At 37.8% G+C, this 16,783-nt stretch overlaps 1 protein-coding gene across 5 annotated transcripts in view; it reads right to left on the bottom strand.

Annotated features, from left to right (window-relative positions):
- Positions 1–16,783, bottom strand: part of TATDN1 (TatD DNase domain containing 1) — a 56,399-nt gene that overhangs the window by 11,131 nt on the left and 28,485 nt on the right. For 4 of the 5 annotated variants that reach the window (XM_025922613.2, XM_025922614.2, XM_086695063.1 and 1 more), the window contains 3 exons: positions 5,172–5,242; positions 3,860–3,986; positions 346–540 (listed from right to left, as the gene is read on the bottom strand). In XM_025922613.2, the coding sequence (XP_025778398.1) occupies positions 438–540; positions 3,860–3,986; positions 5,172–5,242 (301 nt within the window). In that variant the 3' untranslated portion in view covers positions 346–437. Of the gene's footprint in view, positions 1–345; positions 541–3,859; positions 3,987–5,171; positions 5,243–16,783 lie in introns of those variants that run through there. The other variant, XM_086695062.1, reaches the window with a different exon arrangement.

Below are 16,783 nucleotides of genomic sequence, written 5' to 3'. Positions count from 1 at the left end.
TGTGGAGCTGGGGTGGAAAGTCATGATTCAGAGATTGTGTAAGAGTTGATAAACAGGTTTATCTCAACTAAACTTTGGGATATAAACCAGAATGTGCTACTTGTTTAATTTTGATGTAAACAAAACAAAACAAAACAAAAACCCAGTATGCTTATTGGCCATTCTGTGTTTGCAGCGTTGACATAAAATTGTCCTTTCAGACTCTGGAAGAGATTACAAGATGAAATATTTGGGAGTTTTCATTGATGTAAACTAAGACATTAGTTGACATTAAAAATTTTTTGATCTGACTTTATGGATTAAAAATGAGGGGGATGGTGTGCAGTAACATACAATAACTTTCCATTCAACTTCCAGAGCATTTCTTTATTCAGTCCTTTAGTAAGGTTTACCATGAAATTTTACATACATGATGGAAAATGGAAAGGACATACTAATTACATGTCAGGAAAAAAGATTTTAATGGTGTTGTTATATAGTGTATTGGCTAATTCCAGTGGATCCTGCTCTCTCACTGCTGACATTATCTCCAGTATTTGACTAAAAGAGAAAACAAAAATGGATGGTTATTTCCAAGTACCTGCTCAGTTTTAAAGGTTTTCTCTTCATCCATGCAAAGGAAGCTCTTGTACTAGCACCTTTAACATAACAAGCTTTAACCAGCTATAAAGTTTTCAACAGAAAGGCTGAACTGCTGCCATATTTAAAATAGGGTAAGTTGAGACAAGGACCAGGTTCAAATAAATTCTAAAACCAGCCCATATCATGTCTACCACAAATTAATGGAACTAACCCAGTGAAGACGACGAGTTCTTTCAAACCGTAAGTCATTATGCATTCATTAGTGCGTCATGATGAATTTTCAGAAAATTGTAAGAAAAGGAAAAGTACATTGCACTTAATAAGGGAAGTACTGTTTCATTTTTGTTTGGTTTTATACGTACATGTGTGCTGAGTCGCAAGGTGGGTGGCATTGTGGGTACAGCAAAGTTTGAGCACCTCTGCTAAGAGAATTAGTCTCAAAGGACAGCAGGAAATTGCTGCATCATCATTAGCACAGTGACCGCAAAGGAAGTTACAAGTTATTTACTTGGAATAATGCATGGTTATTGGGGGAGGGGGGAGGGAGACGTGCTTTCTCCTCTGTACTTTTTCCCTGCACGATCAAGAACAGCCTGGGTGTCAGATCTTTCAGTTTCTCTGCCTAGAATAATCATCATCATGAGTGTTCTCTAGCCGTACTATATGTAATGTTTTTATACATGAATTAGAAAGTTCTAAAGTCCAAATTAAACATTTAAATATTCTTTGTGTTAAGTTTTTTGTCCCTGCTATGGGTTTCTTAAATATAAGCAACTAAAGGAATTAGGGACAGAGATTAGAGACTTACTGGAATTTTTTAAAAAGTACATAATCGTAACACAAAAGCTTCGCTTAATATAGACTAAATTTTTATTATCTAGATCAAAGTATGCTAAAAGCAAATCTGTTAACATTTAAATTGACATTAAGGACCCAATTTTCTTAGTAAACTACAGAACTTTCCTCTGTTAACTACTCAGAATTAGAACTTACCTGCATAATGTGTGAAATCAGTAAGGTTCCTGCCACCCATCTCCTTTTTCAGTCCTTTCTCTGTGCTGATATGTTAACAGCGTTTTATTTTTTTTTTTTTTCAACTTTTTTTATTTATTTTTTTGGGACAGAGAGAGACAGAGCATGAACGGGGGAGGGGCAGAGAGAGAGGGAGACACAGAATCGGAAACAGGCTCCAGGCTCCGAGCCATCAGCCCAGAGCCCGACGCGGGGCTCGAACTCACGGACCGCGAGATCGTGACCTGGCTGAAGTCGGACGCTTAACCGACTGCGCCACCCAGGCGCCCCGTTAACAGCGTTTTAAAAACAACTGCCATTTTCCTGCTGAAAATCCTTTGGGTCCTGGTGAAATCTAAACTACTAAGGTTGGCATACGGGAGCCCTCACCAGTCTTCCCAGACTTATTACTTACCCGTGCATCCTACTTTTTGTCACAGTAAACTCATTGTTTCCCCTGTGAGCAGCCAAGCCCTTCTGCAGCCTGCCTTTGCTCAAGGCATCTGTCCTGGTCTGGCCTAACTCCCAGTTGCACTTTGTGACCAGTTGAAATGTCACCTTAGTTAAGCTACTTCCCCACAAGGCAGGCAGTGACTATGTCCTGTGCTCCTAGTCGTATATTCATACCTCTATAACAGAACTAACATCTTAGATTATACTTTCTGCTGCTTTGCTTCAGGAGGGCAAGGATTCCTGTCTGACACCTTCAATGTCTTATCCAAAGTGCCTGGCAGAATGTGTCTTGTCATCTGCTGGGTGGATGCGGGCAGGGACTTTGATTCTTCTATGTAACCTCAGTAACTTACACCTTCCTGACATACAAGAGCTTCAAAATGTGTTTCATGGAATTTATAATCTAAAAGGGAGAAAAGATCTCTATAAAAATAATTAAAATATAAAACTGTTAATAGATGGGATTGATAAAAATGACTTTTTAAGTAGGAATTAATTAGTAATTAGCGTTAGACTAGAGGCATGTGTGTTTTTGAAATGTGGTTTAAAAACTTTCAGTTTGTAAATGCTGGCTTTCCCAAGCTCAGCCTCCTCAACTGGTATTCATAATTGCAGCTGAGACTCCAGCTTTCTTGCTTAACAGTCTGCACTTGGAAGACCACAGAATTTTGTTTTACAGATGTGTAACCTAGGTCCAGAGCTATACTGTACTTAACATTAAGGCAGTATAGAAAACTGACTTGGATCCCCGTTGGCCAATACTTCCTCTAAGCTGGCTGCTGGAAAAATACCAGTTTGTTGTCTCTAGTGTCTCTTTAAATCTCCGAAAGATTCAGAAATAATTGTCTTCTGACAATCTGCAGGTAGCTGCATTTTATAAAAATTACAAGTGATTCTTTACTAGCCAGGATTTAAATGTATTCCTCAGCCTATGGGTTTTAAAACATTTGGTTTTAAAATCCTTGCCAACAACAGAATGTTAACAAAGGAAAATCTTTCCAGTATTATTTTTGTAGAATAATTTTCCACTTTTCTGCCTGCTGCATTTTAGATCTTATCTGATACACTTACCTGTTAAAAGCTACTTAAAAACGTATATGAAAGGAATTATTACAACCTAAAATTAACAGTTCAACTGCCTTGAACTGGTAAACCATACTAGATTGATCCAGTCTAGATTTAAATTATCAGCTTATGCAAACAAAAACTGGATGTGCCCATTAAAATGATATAAAGTTAACCTGTAAGTTACATGCTCTATAGCTCCTTAACAGTTAGATGGGTAAACAGCCCTTCTTTTCACATGCTACATGTATTATAATCAAAAACAAATTCTGAATTTTTTTTTCTCCTTTTGGGGTAGAAAAAGGAAATCCTTTCTATACCTTGCCCTTTTGTTCAGGGGCTCAAAGAAATGTGTTACTTCTTAGGTTTATTCAGGTTGTCAATTCATTTAAAATACAGATACCATTAAAAAGGTCTCCTGCTAAGAGTGCATTTTTATAACCATCAGCCAGGAAGCAGTATGAGAATCTTTTCTGCCTTTCCTACAAAATGACAAATGACCAAAATCACATGAAGTTCTTACTGCTGTAATATAACCACTTTTATTGAGCTGAGAGGTTGAAATGATATGAAGAGGGGCAGAGACAGAGCAACTTAGTGCAAATCCTTCCAAATCCTTTCAAAATGGTGGCCTTTGAGCTGAACTTCATTTGAATTTCACCCAACTTTAGTCCCTTGAGTTCATTCTGTAAGTGGCATTTGGTAGCTGACTTTAGTGTTCTGAAGACCAAGAAAACAAAATACTTACATTATATGGCAGGGTTCGTTCCTGTCTTTCACACAGTGCCCACTTTCCCACTTCTTTTTGGTAGGAAACGAAGTTTTTACATATTTTGACCCAGCATGTGTACTTTTCACTCCACACCAAGGTGCATCTGGAGTTGAGCGAAGAAAGAAGTCTCTTCAGAGATTTACCTTTCAAATTACTGATTTTTTAAAAAAAGTTTTAAATGTCTATTTTTGTGTGAGAGAATAGGGGAAGGGCAGAGAGAGAGAGGGAGACACGGAATCTGAGGCAGCCTCCAGGCTCTGAGCTGTCAGCACAGAGCCCGATGCGGGGCTCGAGCCCACGAACTGTGAGATCGTGGCCTGAGCCGAAGTCGGACACCTAACTGAGCTGCCACCCAGGCGCCCCTCAAATGACTGTTTTTGTAATGAACGTTATCAAACAAATAATGTAAATTCCTAAATACAAGCTGATTGAAAGCAAAAAAAAATCTAAGCACAAGATTAAACCTTGAACTCTACAAATTTTTAAATGCATTTTTAAAATTTTAATTGCTTTTTAGGAGTCTTATTTTTTTTCTGCTAACATTACTGTTGGTGTATGACATACTTTTAAAAAAGAAAGCTAAAAGAACACCAATTATAACCAGAAAAAAGTTAAACCTCTATTTGCCTCTCCTGAATGGAAAACAGTGGCTTTCAATACTAGGATTATTCACTTCCCTCTTTCTTTAATAAAGAATTGTAAGAATTTACACATTTTACAAGCATTGTGCTTTTAATAAAATAATTTGTCATGACTCTCCAAGGAAATAAACCTGATTCTTCAGAATGGCTTAGTCTTGACTTTACTAAAAAGTCCATATGTGTAAGTAAAGCCTTAAGTTCAGGGCTAGGTAAAATTTTTAGCTTCTAACCTTGTTTTAAGAGGCAACAGATTAATTTCTAAAATTCTTTCACTAAACCAGTTTGATTTAAATTTATGTACTTTACTTGAAAAGTATTGTAGAATTAAGCCATTACAAAGATGACATTATGTAAAATGTTTTGAAGATTTTGAAACCCTGAGGTGAAATAAGACTACTAGTTTAATAAAATATTTATAACCTCCTTAGTCACCACATATTCTGACATCCCATTTTTAAGTGCTTGGCTTAATCAAACTTCTAAAATTGAGAAACTTGATTGGATACTTTTCTGCTAATAAAAACCTCAAAGGTTTTCTGAAAAGTATAATTGTTGAGATTGAGCATCTTTAAGATATTTAACTTTTGTCTAGCTCTGTTTTGGTATGGTTTAATATGAAAATGAAAGTTCAAAAAGCATAAACTTACCAGTTTCAATCATTAATTTTTCACTAGGTATTGACTTCAAAACTTCTAAATTAGCCTCAGTTTTCAGTGAGCTTAAAAAAAATTTCAGAGATAATAAGAAGGTATATTTAATGAACTTTTTTTCATATTATAAACTTACCTAAAACATTACAAAACCTAAAATCCCCAAACAAAACTTTGGTTGGCTCTAATGGCAGTATACACATTTCTATCCTTACAGAATCCGGATTAAGATCTATTCCAACCATATCCTGGCTTTTGGGGGATGCAGTTTTTTTTTGTGCTTATCAGTTGACCTGATAAACTGATTTTTGTTAAAATCAGTCTGTGTAAAACTTTATTTAAAGAATTCATTTGCTTCCCTGGGTAATTTGCATAATGTAGAAAGGCTCAAAATGCTGACTTTGAAGGTCTGGTCAGTTCTGTATGGGCCACGTATTGGTACAAAGATATCAAAGTTAATGCTTCACTAACCAGAAATCGAATCTTCACAAAGGATGAAAATCATAGTCTCAGAACAAGCAGCATTTAACAAGGAATGAAAATGACAACCTAGTTAGGAGATGTCAGTTTGAGTCTCCTTTTTTGGTGCCCTTTCCCCCACATCTGGAAACAGGATCTTCCATTACTTTTGACATTCTGAAACTTGATGTGTTAGAACCTTTCCAATTTAGACCCCACCCCCCCCCCCCCCAACTCTGAGAAAAATTATGGGAAAAAAGGAATTTTCCTCTTTTGTCTTCTCTCTTTCTGGGACTTTTATTAGTCAATTTTAGGACTCCTGAATTAGTCTGCTAGGCCTTCTTTCTTTCATCCATTCCTGGGAAATTAACTTTCATTTCCTTAACTTTCATTTTCAGACCACGAGACGACTGTTTTATTGGTCTCAGTTCTTCACTTTCCTTGAATAGAAATGTATCTATACCCTTGCCATGGTTTCTTAGAAGGAGGAGCTTAAATCTGGCCATGAGCAGAAGCTTGAAATGCACTGTTTTGATTTTGATGGCACTTTTGTGACCTGAGAGTAGCATGCATTTAACATCTGTTGCCTCTTCAGCCTGGGCATCCAGAATGAAAACACGGAACTTGGATCTGAATTCAACACGTAGCCTGAAAGATCTGCCTCTATCAGTCAACCCCTAGCTAACCCAAAGACTCAGCAGTAAGAAAAAAATACCTCCTGTCATAAGCCAATGAGTTTTGGGATGGTTTGCTATATAATGTAATGATGATTAATACTGTCCTTACGTTGCATTTTTAATTTTAGCGTATATATAACTTTCTTTCTGGAGAGGTTAAAATATATATAAAACTAGAATATAAAAACCCCCATGTATTCATTACTTGGCCCCATCAGTTATCAACTCCTGGCCGATAACTATCCCATCCACTCGTCCCAAACCTCTTCTATATAATCTTGAAGGAAATTCAAATTGTTGTAGTTTCTACATTTTAGCATTTATTTCAGAAAATATTTCAGCATGTATCTTTAAGCATGAATATTAAAAAAAAAATGCAACCACAATACTATTATCATGTTTAAGAAACCCCAACTCTTTTAATATACCAGTATTCAAACTGTCACAGTGTCCTACATTCTTGTTGTTTGACTTAGGATCCAAATGGGAGCCACGCATTGCAGTCTAAATCTCTTAACCTGTTAAATTTTCCTGCATCTCTTCTTCCCCTTAAAATTTATTTTATGAAGAAACCCAGTTGTTTGCCTTGAAGTTTCCTGGTCTTGATTCCATCTGTCTCCATCTGGCTTTGTGTCGGGCCTCTGTATACTGTCCTGTTGATGTATATGTCTGTTTTTGTGCCAGTACCATACAGTTTGGTAGGTTCCTTTTGTAACGGAAGCATAGTGAACATACAATATTACAGTAGTTACAGGTGTAAACCATAGAGCTTTGACATTTGTCTACAAAATGCTCACCATACAAACTTATTACACTATTATTGACTATATTCTCTACATTGTATTTTGCATCCCCATGACTAATTTATAACTGGAGTCTGTACCTCTAAATCCCCTTAAAACAGCCACCAGTTCTCTATTTTTTTTTGTTTGGTCATTTATTTTTTAGATTCCACACAGAAGTGAAATCATAAAGTATTTGTCTTTCTTTGTCTGACTTATTTCACTTAGCATAATACCCTCTAGGTCCATACATGTTGCATATGGCAAGATTTCATTCTTTTTTTATGGCTGAGTAACATCCCATTTTGTATATGCAAACCTTTGTCCATTCATCTATTGACAGGCACTTAGATTTTTTCCATATCTTGGTGGTTGTAAATAATGGTGCCGTTAACACAGGGATGCATGTATCTTTTTGAATTAGTGCCTTTTTTTTTTCAGGCAGATAAGCAGAAGTGTAATTATTGGATTGTGTGGTATTTCTATTTGTAATTTCTTGAGGAACTGCCATACTGTTTTCCATAGTACCTGTACCAATTACAGTCCCACCAACCCTGCACAAAGGTTCCCTTTTCCACACCCTTGCCAACACTTGTTATTTCTTGTCTTTTTGATACTAGCCATTCTGACTGGCATGAGGTGATACCACATTGTGGTTTTGATTTGCATTTCCCTGATGGTTAGAGACATTGAGCATCTTTCCATGTGTCTGTTGGCATGTGTATGTCTTCTTTGAAGAAATGTCTGTTCAGGTCTTCTACCCATTTTTAAACTAGATTTTTTTATTGGTGTTGAATTGTATGAGTTCTTTACATGTTTTGGATATTAACCACTTATCAGGCTTATCATTTGCAAATAGTTTCTTCCATTCAGTATGTTGCCTTTTTGTTTTGTTGATGTTTCCTACACTGCGCATAACCTTTTACTTCAATGTAATTCCTGTTGCTTATTTTTTATTCTGTGGCCCTTGCCTGAGAACAAATCCAAAAAATATAGCTAAGACTGATGTTTAAGAGTTTACTGCCTACATTTTCTTTTCTTTCTTGAACTTGATGTTCAAGAGTTTACTGCCTATGGTTTCAGATCTTACATTTGGGTCTTTAATCCATTTTGAATTATTTTTGTTTATGATGTAAGAAAGTGGTCATTTTCCCAACACCATTTATTGAAGAGACGATCTTTTCTCCTGTGTATTCTTGCCTCCTTTGTTGTAAATTATTCACTGTACAAGTATGGATTTATGCCGGAGCTCTGTATTCTGTTCCACTGATGTGTGTCTGTTTTTACAAAATTTTATTTAAGTAATCTCTACACCCAATGTGGAGCTTGAACTCACGACCCCGAGATCAAGAGTCACATGCTCCTCTGACCAAGCCAGCCAGGCACCCCCTTGTGTGTTTTTGTGCCAGTATCATATAGTTTTGATTACAATAGCTTTGTAGTATAGTAAATCTGAAATTGTGATAAGATTGCTTTAGCTCTTCAGAGTGTTCTGTGGTCCCTTACACATCTTAGGATTTTCTCTGAAAAATATTACTGGTGTTTTGATAGAGATTACACTGAGTCTGTGAATTGCTTTGGGTTGAATGGACATTTTAACATTAATTCCTCCAATCCATGAGCATGGAATATCTTTACATTTATTTGTGATGTCTTCACTTTCTTTCATCAGTATCCTAGAGTTTTCAGAGTATAGGTCTTTAACAACTTTGGTTAAATTTATTCCTACGTATTTTATTCTTACACAATTGTAAATGGGGCTTTTTAAATGTTTGTTTATTGAGAGAGAGAGAACACAAGCGCAGGAGGTGCAGAGAGAGGTGGGGAGGGAATCCCAAGCAGGCTCTATCTACGCTATCAGCACAGAGCCCAGTGTAGGGCTCAATCCCACAAACCGTGAGACCATGACCTGAGCTGAAATCAGAGTCAGACACTTAGCCCACTGAGACACCCAGGACGCCCCAGTGGGATTTTCTTAATTTCTCTCTATGCCCATTTTAGTGTACAGAGACCCAACTGATTTTTGTACATTAACTTTCTATCCTGTAACTTTAGTGAATTCATTTATTCTAATTGTTTAGGGCTTTCTAAAAATACTATGTCACTTGCAAATAGTGACAGTTTTCCTTCCTACTTACCAGTGTGGATGGCTTTTCTTTTTCTTGTCTGATTGCTGTGGCTATGACTTCCAGTACTTATGTTGAATATAAGTGGCATTAGTGGACATCTTTGTCTGTCTTGTTCCTAATCTCAGAGGGAAAGCTTTTAGCTTTTCACCACTGAGTATGTTAGCTTGTCATATCTGTCCTTTATTATGTTGATGTGTGCTCCCTCTGTACTCCCTTTGTTGATAATTTCTATGAGTGGATGTTGAATTTTGTCAAATGCTTTTTCTGTTGTCTACTGAAATGATATGATTTTTATCCTTTGCTTTGTTAACGTGCTGTTTGATTTTCAGACATTGAACCATCCTTGCATCCCTGGAACAAATCCTACTTGGTCATGATGAATGATCCTTTTAATATATTGTTGGACTCAGTTTGCTGATATTTTGTTGAGGAATGCTATAATCATGTTTATCAGAGATACCTGTAATTTTCTACTTTGTAGTGCCTTTGGTTTTTGGTATCAGGGTAATGCTGGTTTAATAGAATGAATTTGGAAGGATTCCTTCCTCTTCAATATTTTGGAATAGTTTCAGAATAGGTAGTAACACTTCTTGAAAAGTCTGGTACAACTCATCTGTAAAGCATCTGATCTAGGACTTTGGTTTGGTGGGAGTTGTTGGATTTTGTTGGTTGGTTGGGTGTGTGGGTATTTTTTTTCTTTTTTTAATGTCTCAATTTCATTACCAGTCATCAGTCTGTTCAGATTTTGTTTCTTCCTAATTCATTCTTGGTATTTTTCTAGGAATCTATCCATTTCTTCTAGGTTGTCCAATTTGTTGTATAATTTTTCACAGTAGTCTCATAATCCTTTCTGTTTTGTGGTGTTGGTTATTTATCATTTGATTTTGAGTCCTCTCTTTTATTGTAAGTCTGGCTATAGGTTTATCTATTTTGCTTATTTTTTCAAAGAACCAATTCTAGTTTCATTGGTTATTTTTTTTTCTCGTTTCTTAAGTCTGTATTTCATTTATTTTTGTTCTCTTTATTATCTCTTCTAATTTTCAACTTCATTTCTTCTTTTTCTAGTTTCTTTGTGTGTAAGGTTAGATTGAGATTTTTGTTTCTTGAGGTAGGCTTGTATTGCTCTAAACTCCCCTTTTATTTAAAAGTTTTATTTATTTTGAGAGAGTAGGGGAGGGGCAGAGAATCCCAAGCAGGCTCCACACTGTCCGCACAGAGCCTGACACGGGGCTTGAACTCACCAATTGTGAGATCATGACCTGAGTTGAAATCTAGAGGTGGACGCTTAACTGACTGAGCCACCCAGGTGGCCCTCTAAACTTCCCTTTTAGAACTGCTTCTGCTGCATCCCAAATATTTTGAACTGTTGTTTTTCCATTTGCATTTGTCTCAAGGTATCTTTTTAATTTCCTCGACCCAGTTCAGTAGTGTGTTGTTTAGCTTCCATATGTTTTTTTTCCCCATAATTGATGTTTTTAAAAAAAAATTTTTTAATGTTTATTTATTTTTGAGAGAGAGAGACCGAGTGTGAGCAGGGGAGGGGCAGAGAGAGAAGGAGACACAGAATCTGAAGCAGGCTCCAGGCTCTGAGCCGTCAGCACAGAGCCCGGCACAGGGCTCAAACTCATGGACCGTGAGATCATGACCTGAGCTGAAGTCGGACACTCAACCGACTGAGCCACCCAGGTGCCCCCATAATTGATGTTTTTAAAGATTTTATTTTTTAAAGTAATTTCTATACGAGTGTGGGGCTTGAACTCACAACCCTGAGATCAAAAATCACATGCTGTACTGTCTGAGCCAGTCAGGTACCCCTCTGTAATTGATTTCTAGTTTCATACTGTTGTAGTCAGAAAAGATGCTGGATAGGACTTCAGTCTTAAGTTTACTTGTTTTGTGGCCTCACATGTGAGCTATCCTGGAGAATGTTCCGTGTGCACTTGTGTGTTCTGTTTTTGGATGGAATATTCTGTATATCCATTAAGTGCATCTGATCTATTATGTTGTCCAAAGTCAGTGTTTCCTTATTGCGTTTCTGTTGGATGATCTATGCATTGATGTAAGTAGGGTGTTAAAGTCCTCTACTATTATTACTATTCATTTCTCCCTTTATGTCTGTTAATAAATTGCTTTATATATTTAGATGTTCCTATTGGATGCATAGATACTTACAATCATTATATCCTTTTGTTGGATTGATCCTTTTATCATTATGCAATGCCCTCTTTGTGTTTTGTTAGTCTTTGTTTTAAAGTGTGGCTGAGTCAGCTAAGCGTCCAACTTTGTCTCAGGTCCTGATCTTGCAGTTCCTGAGTGCAAGCCCTGTGTTGGGCTCTGTGCTGACAGCTCGGAGCTTGGAACCTTCTTCAGATTCTGTGTCTCTCTCTCTCTCTGCCCCTCTTCTGCTTGCACTCTGTCTCTCTCTCCCTCAAAACAAATAAACATTAAAAAATTTTTAAGTATACTGTATCCTTTAAGTGTTGCTAGTGCAGTTTTTTTTTTTGTTTTTGTTTTTGTTTTTTTTGCTTCTATTTGCATGGAATATCATTTTCCTCCCTTCACTTTCAGGATGCATGTGTCTTTTTTTTTTTTTTTTTTTTTAATATTTATTTTTGAGAGAGATACAGCACAAGCAGGTGAGGGGCAGAGAGAGAGTGAGACACAGAATCCGTAACAGGCTCCAGGCTCTGAGCTGTCAGCACAGAACCTGACATGGGGCTCAAACCTATAAACTGTGAGATCATGACCTAAGCTGAAGTTGGTTGCTCAACTGACTGAGCCACCCAGACACCCCAGTCTGTGTGTTGTTTCTTTAGATCTGAAGGGAATCTCTTGTAGGCAGCAATTTTTTTTTTTAAACCCAGTCACCCTATGTTTTTTGATTGGAGTATTTAATTAACATTTAAAATAATTATTGACAGGTATGTGCTTATTACCATTTTTCTGTTTTCTGGTTGTTTTTGTAGTTTCTTCCTCTTGCTCTCTTCCCTTGTGGTTTGATGGCTTTCTTTAGTCTTCTGCTTGGATTCCTCTTTACTTTTTGTGTATTATAGGTTTTAAGTTTGTGGTTACCATGAGGTTCATATACAACAGTTTATTTTCAGTTGATGTTTAAGTTTGCACACTGAAAGCACTACATTTTTATTCTTTCCCCAAGTTTTATGTATATGGTGTCGTATTTTACATTTTTATTTTGTGTAATTACTAAAAATATAACTGATTTTACTATTTCTTTTAAATGTCCTATTAGTCTTACAAGTGATTGCTCTATTATATTGTATGTTTGCTTTTACTAGAGACTTATTTTCTGTTTTCTCTTTATGATTTTCTTCTAGTTGGCATTTTCTTATCTACTTAAAGAATTGCCTTTAACATTTCTTGCAAAGACCATTTAGGGATGATGAACTCTCTTTTAAGTTTTGTCTGAGAAAACCTCTCTCCTTGAATTCTGAGTAACTCTGCCAGACACAGTATTCTTGGTTGTAGGCTTTTTCCTTTCTGCCCTTTGAATATATCATGACACCACTTTATTCAGGCCTTCAATGTCTTTGCTATAAAAAAAAAAAAAAAATCACCTGATAGCATTAGGGGGGTTCCCTTGTATGTAATCAGTTGCTTTTCTCTTACTGCTTTTAAGATTCTCTTGTTAATTTTTGACCTTTTTATTACTAAGTGCTTTAGTGTGGACATCATTGGGTTCATCTTGTTTGGGGCTCTGTGTGCTTCCTGGACATCTATTTCCTTCCCCTGATTAGGAAAATTTTCAGCTATTTCTTCAGATTTTCTGCCTCTCTCTTCTCCTTCTGGGACTCTGATACTATGAATATTAGTATACTTGATGTTGTCCTAGTTGATGTTTTAAAAATCCTCATGTTTCCTGGGTGGCGCAGTCGGTTGGGCGTCCGACTTCAGCCAGGTCACGATCTCGCGGTCCGTGAGTTCGAGCCCCGCGTCGGGCTCTGGGCTGATGGCTCAGAGCCTGGAGCCTGTTTCCGATTCTGTGTCTCCCTCTCTCTCTGCCCCTCCCCCGTTCATGCTCTGTCTCTCTCTGTCCCAAAAATAAATAAAACGTTGAAAAAAATTTTTTAAAAAATCCTCATGTTTAAAAATTCCTTTTCTGTTCAGCTTGGATGGTTTCCACTACCTTGTCTTCCAGGTCACTGATCTATTCTGCTGTATCCTCTAATCTAGTAGCAGATTCTTTTTCACTTCATTTATTATATTCTTCATCTCTAATTGGTTCTTTTTTATATTTTCTCTTTTTCTGAGTTTATACAACCCCTTTCTAGTTCAGTGAGCATCTTTATAACCATTACTTTGAACTCTCAGGTAGACTGCTTGTTGTGGTTTTATTTAGTTCTTTTTATGAGGTTTTCTTTTGTTCTTTCATTTAGAATAAACTCTTGTCTTCTCATTCTGTTGACTCTGCTTTTCTCTTTGCATTACATCAGTTACGACTCCCGGCCTTGCAAGCAGTGGCCTTGTGTAGAAGTGTCCTGTGGGGCCAAGCAGCATAATCCTACCCACCCCACCAGGTCACCAGAACCAAGTACCCCAGGGACGTGCCAGGCGGGCTGTGTGTGCCCTCCTGTTGTGACTGTGCTGCAACTGCTGCGGGCATGCTGGGTGGGGCTGGGATGCAGTCCCAGCCAGAGCTGTCCAAGGTGTGGTGGGGCGGTGGTTGCTTTGCGGGTTCACCAGTCCCAAACAAGGCTGACCACAGGGTATGGCAGAGCAGGTGCCGATTAAGAAGGGCACCTGCCTGAACTAGCAGGTTGGGTGGGGTGGCTCAGACAAGGAATGCCAAGGCAGGGTGAGCGGTGCTAGCAAGCTAGTTGGAGAGGGTCAGACTTGGCTTTCATCAGCATCAGGCCAGCTAGGCTGGAGAAGGGCAAGAAAAATGGCACCTGCTACACTCCCAGTCCTGGAGAAAGTTTCTACAGATCCTTGCCCCTCCAGCACAAACCCTAAAATTAGCCAATAAATCTATTCCTGTATAATCCAGATACTTTTCAAACTGCTGCCTCTCTGCTGGATCTTAGAGTTAGTAATAGAGTGTGCTGGTCCTGTAAGAGTAGTCTGTTTCTTAATGGCACCCTGGCTCTGCTGGAATAAAGCCCTGATGGTTATCAAAGCCACATGTTACGGGGGCTTGTCTGCCTGGTACAGATCTCTGGAGCAGTTGAGGTGGGGGGTGGGGGCACTCAACATGGGGTTCGATCCCCTTGCTCTTCAGGGAAGACCTCTACCCCTGTGATATCCCTCTCGGTTGTAAGTTGCTGTACCATGTAACTGGTTCCCTACCACGTCTCTGCTCCTTCTTGCTTTCTCAGTGTGGCTTTTTCTTTCCCCATGGAAGAGTCATTCTGCTAATTAGGTCATTTTCCAAATGACTTGCATTTCATGTAGTTGCTGCCTGGGGTGTGTCTGTGGGAGGAGGTGGGATCCTCCTCCTCTACGATGTTCCCTGGTCATCTCGACATTAAGAAAATTTTGCCTGCTGTGTTTCTTACAGGATGTCGAGAATACCATCCAGAGTCTTGACCAGATTCAGGTTGGATTTTTTTCTTCATGTTTTTGGCAAGACCTTCATAGGTGGTGGTATGATCTTCTATTTAGAAGCACATGGTATCTGGTTATATTTTTGTACATGAGGCAGCCACAGATGCCCAAAGCTTAGACCTCTTAGTTTACTAGGAGTTGCAGATGTTGATAGAATCCTATCAACCCTTTATTCACTAGAATACTTGTATGAAGAGAAAATTCCTATGTCTACTATTAGGTACCCAATGGTAGTTGGTAGAGGGGAAAAATATGTATCTTCCTGTTGAATGTGTTGATTCCCTAGCTTAGCCCAATGGTGGTATTAACACTGACATTCATTTTTAATCATTAAGGAATTCTTACTTTTATGTTCTTTCTCTTGTTACAGCCAGACTGACAGAATGTTACATTTCAGCCTTTACTATATCAGGTCTCTTTTAAAGTTCTTTTTCCTAAATTGTTTCCTCTGGTGTTAATTTTTCTATTTGGTCTTTTTCCTTCTGTTGAGGCACCTCATTTATCTGGTGGTCCTTAATTATCAGTTTACATTTAAGTAGGCTGGAGTTTCCAGTGTTGTGTTTCCTCTGCTTTTGTGTAAACAGAGGACTGTTTTACTGATAGTTCTGAATGGGGACTCTTTTTAAAAAGTTTACTTATTTTGGTGGGGAGAGGGGCAGAGAGAGAGACGGGGGGGGGGGGGGAGAGAGAGAGAGAGAGAGAGAGAGAATATATCTCAAGCAGGCTCCATGCTGTCAACCGAGAGCCCGATGTGGGACTCAATTTCACGAAGCGCAAGATCGTGACCTGAGACAAAAATCAAGAGTTGGACACTCAACTGACTGAGCCACCCAGGTGCTCCTCTGAGTGGGGACTCAATGGAAGCTCCTTGTGGGACACCCAGGACTAGGAATATTGATCTGCAATTTCATCTAAGAGTGAGAAGGTAAGGAGCTAATGGTTAGGCTATTGCTTCTCTAAATGCTTTCCTCTGGCATCAACATAAGAATTCCAAGTCCTGGCTCTCACAATTTGGTTTGTTCATTTTTCTTGAGAAGAGATTTTTCCCTTTGGTAGAAATGCTTGCTGCTCTTGTACTCTGCGTATAGCAGTAAATATAGGGGTGAGAGCTTTCTCTATAAAGGCCATCAATCACCCCAATTTGGTCCTATTGGTCACTAATTCTAAACCCAAAGCCCTCTCTCTGATTTCTGCCTGCTAAATTTGCTCCCATCTCCTCTGGGGCCCTTTATAAAGTCTAAGCTGGCTGTTCCAGAAACTCTGGCCTTGTTTCTTTGCCCTTATAGATGCCCATACTCCATTTTGAGTATGTAATGTAGGGCTTTACTTTAGAATGATTTTAAGAGGAGTGAAAGGGAAATGTGTGTAGTTTGCCATAAATATCAGCCTTTTAATGATATCCTCTAGAAAAAACCAAAATTCTTATTTTCAGCCAACTTAACAGTTGATCAATATGAATATTTCCTAAATATGTTTGATATGGGTACTAAATTTAAAACTTCAGTTATGAAATTATTTACATAGTTTTAATTTCATGAGATCATATCTTAGTCTTTTCCTACATTAATTCCATGCTTGTAAAAAGTGATCTACATACAGAAATATATACTACCAGAATAAATATTTTTCAATCAAAACCAATTATTGGACGCAAATTTAAAAAAAAATCAAAGTCGATTATATCTTTAATAAGGTTTCCCATTTAAGGGAGAGCAGCTGCATATTCTGGAGTCAAATCTGAAACTTCCCCATTTTCTTGGGGGAAAATGTTATAATTTAATCCTTAGAAATCAAAGACTTTATGTCACAGGTAGTATAGTCAGATTAAATTACCATACCTCAGAGCCTCAGATTAAGACTACAATAAACTGAATTTCAGAACAAGAACAGAAATACTGACTTTGATTAAATGACTAACATTAGTTCTGAGTTAATGGAGGAGGAAAAAATCTTGTCATTAACTTAATGCCAAATCTTTATAAATTCAAGGCCATTTTGAA

The sequence above is a fragment of the Puma concolor genome, chromosome F2 (genome assembly GCF_028749965.1).
Source record: "Puma concolor isolate L17-30 chromosome F2, mPumCon1.1.hap2, whole genome shotgun sequence".
Classification (NCBI taxonomy): domain Eukaryota; kingdom Metazoa; phylum Chordata; class Mammalia; order Carnivora; family Felidae; genus Puma; species Puma concolor.
Note: the sequence above shows the minus strand (reverse complement) of the source record. Positions and strands in the feature narration are given on the sequence as shown.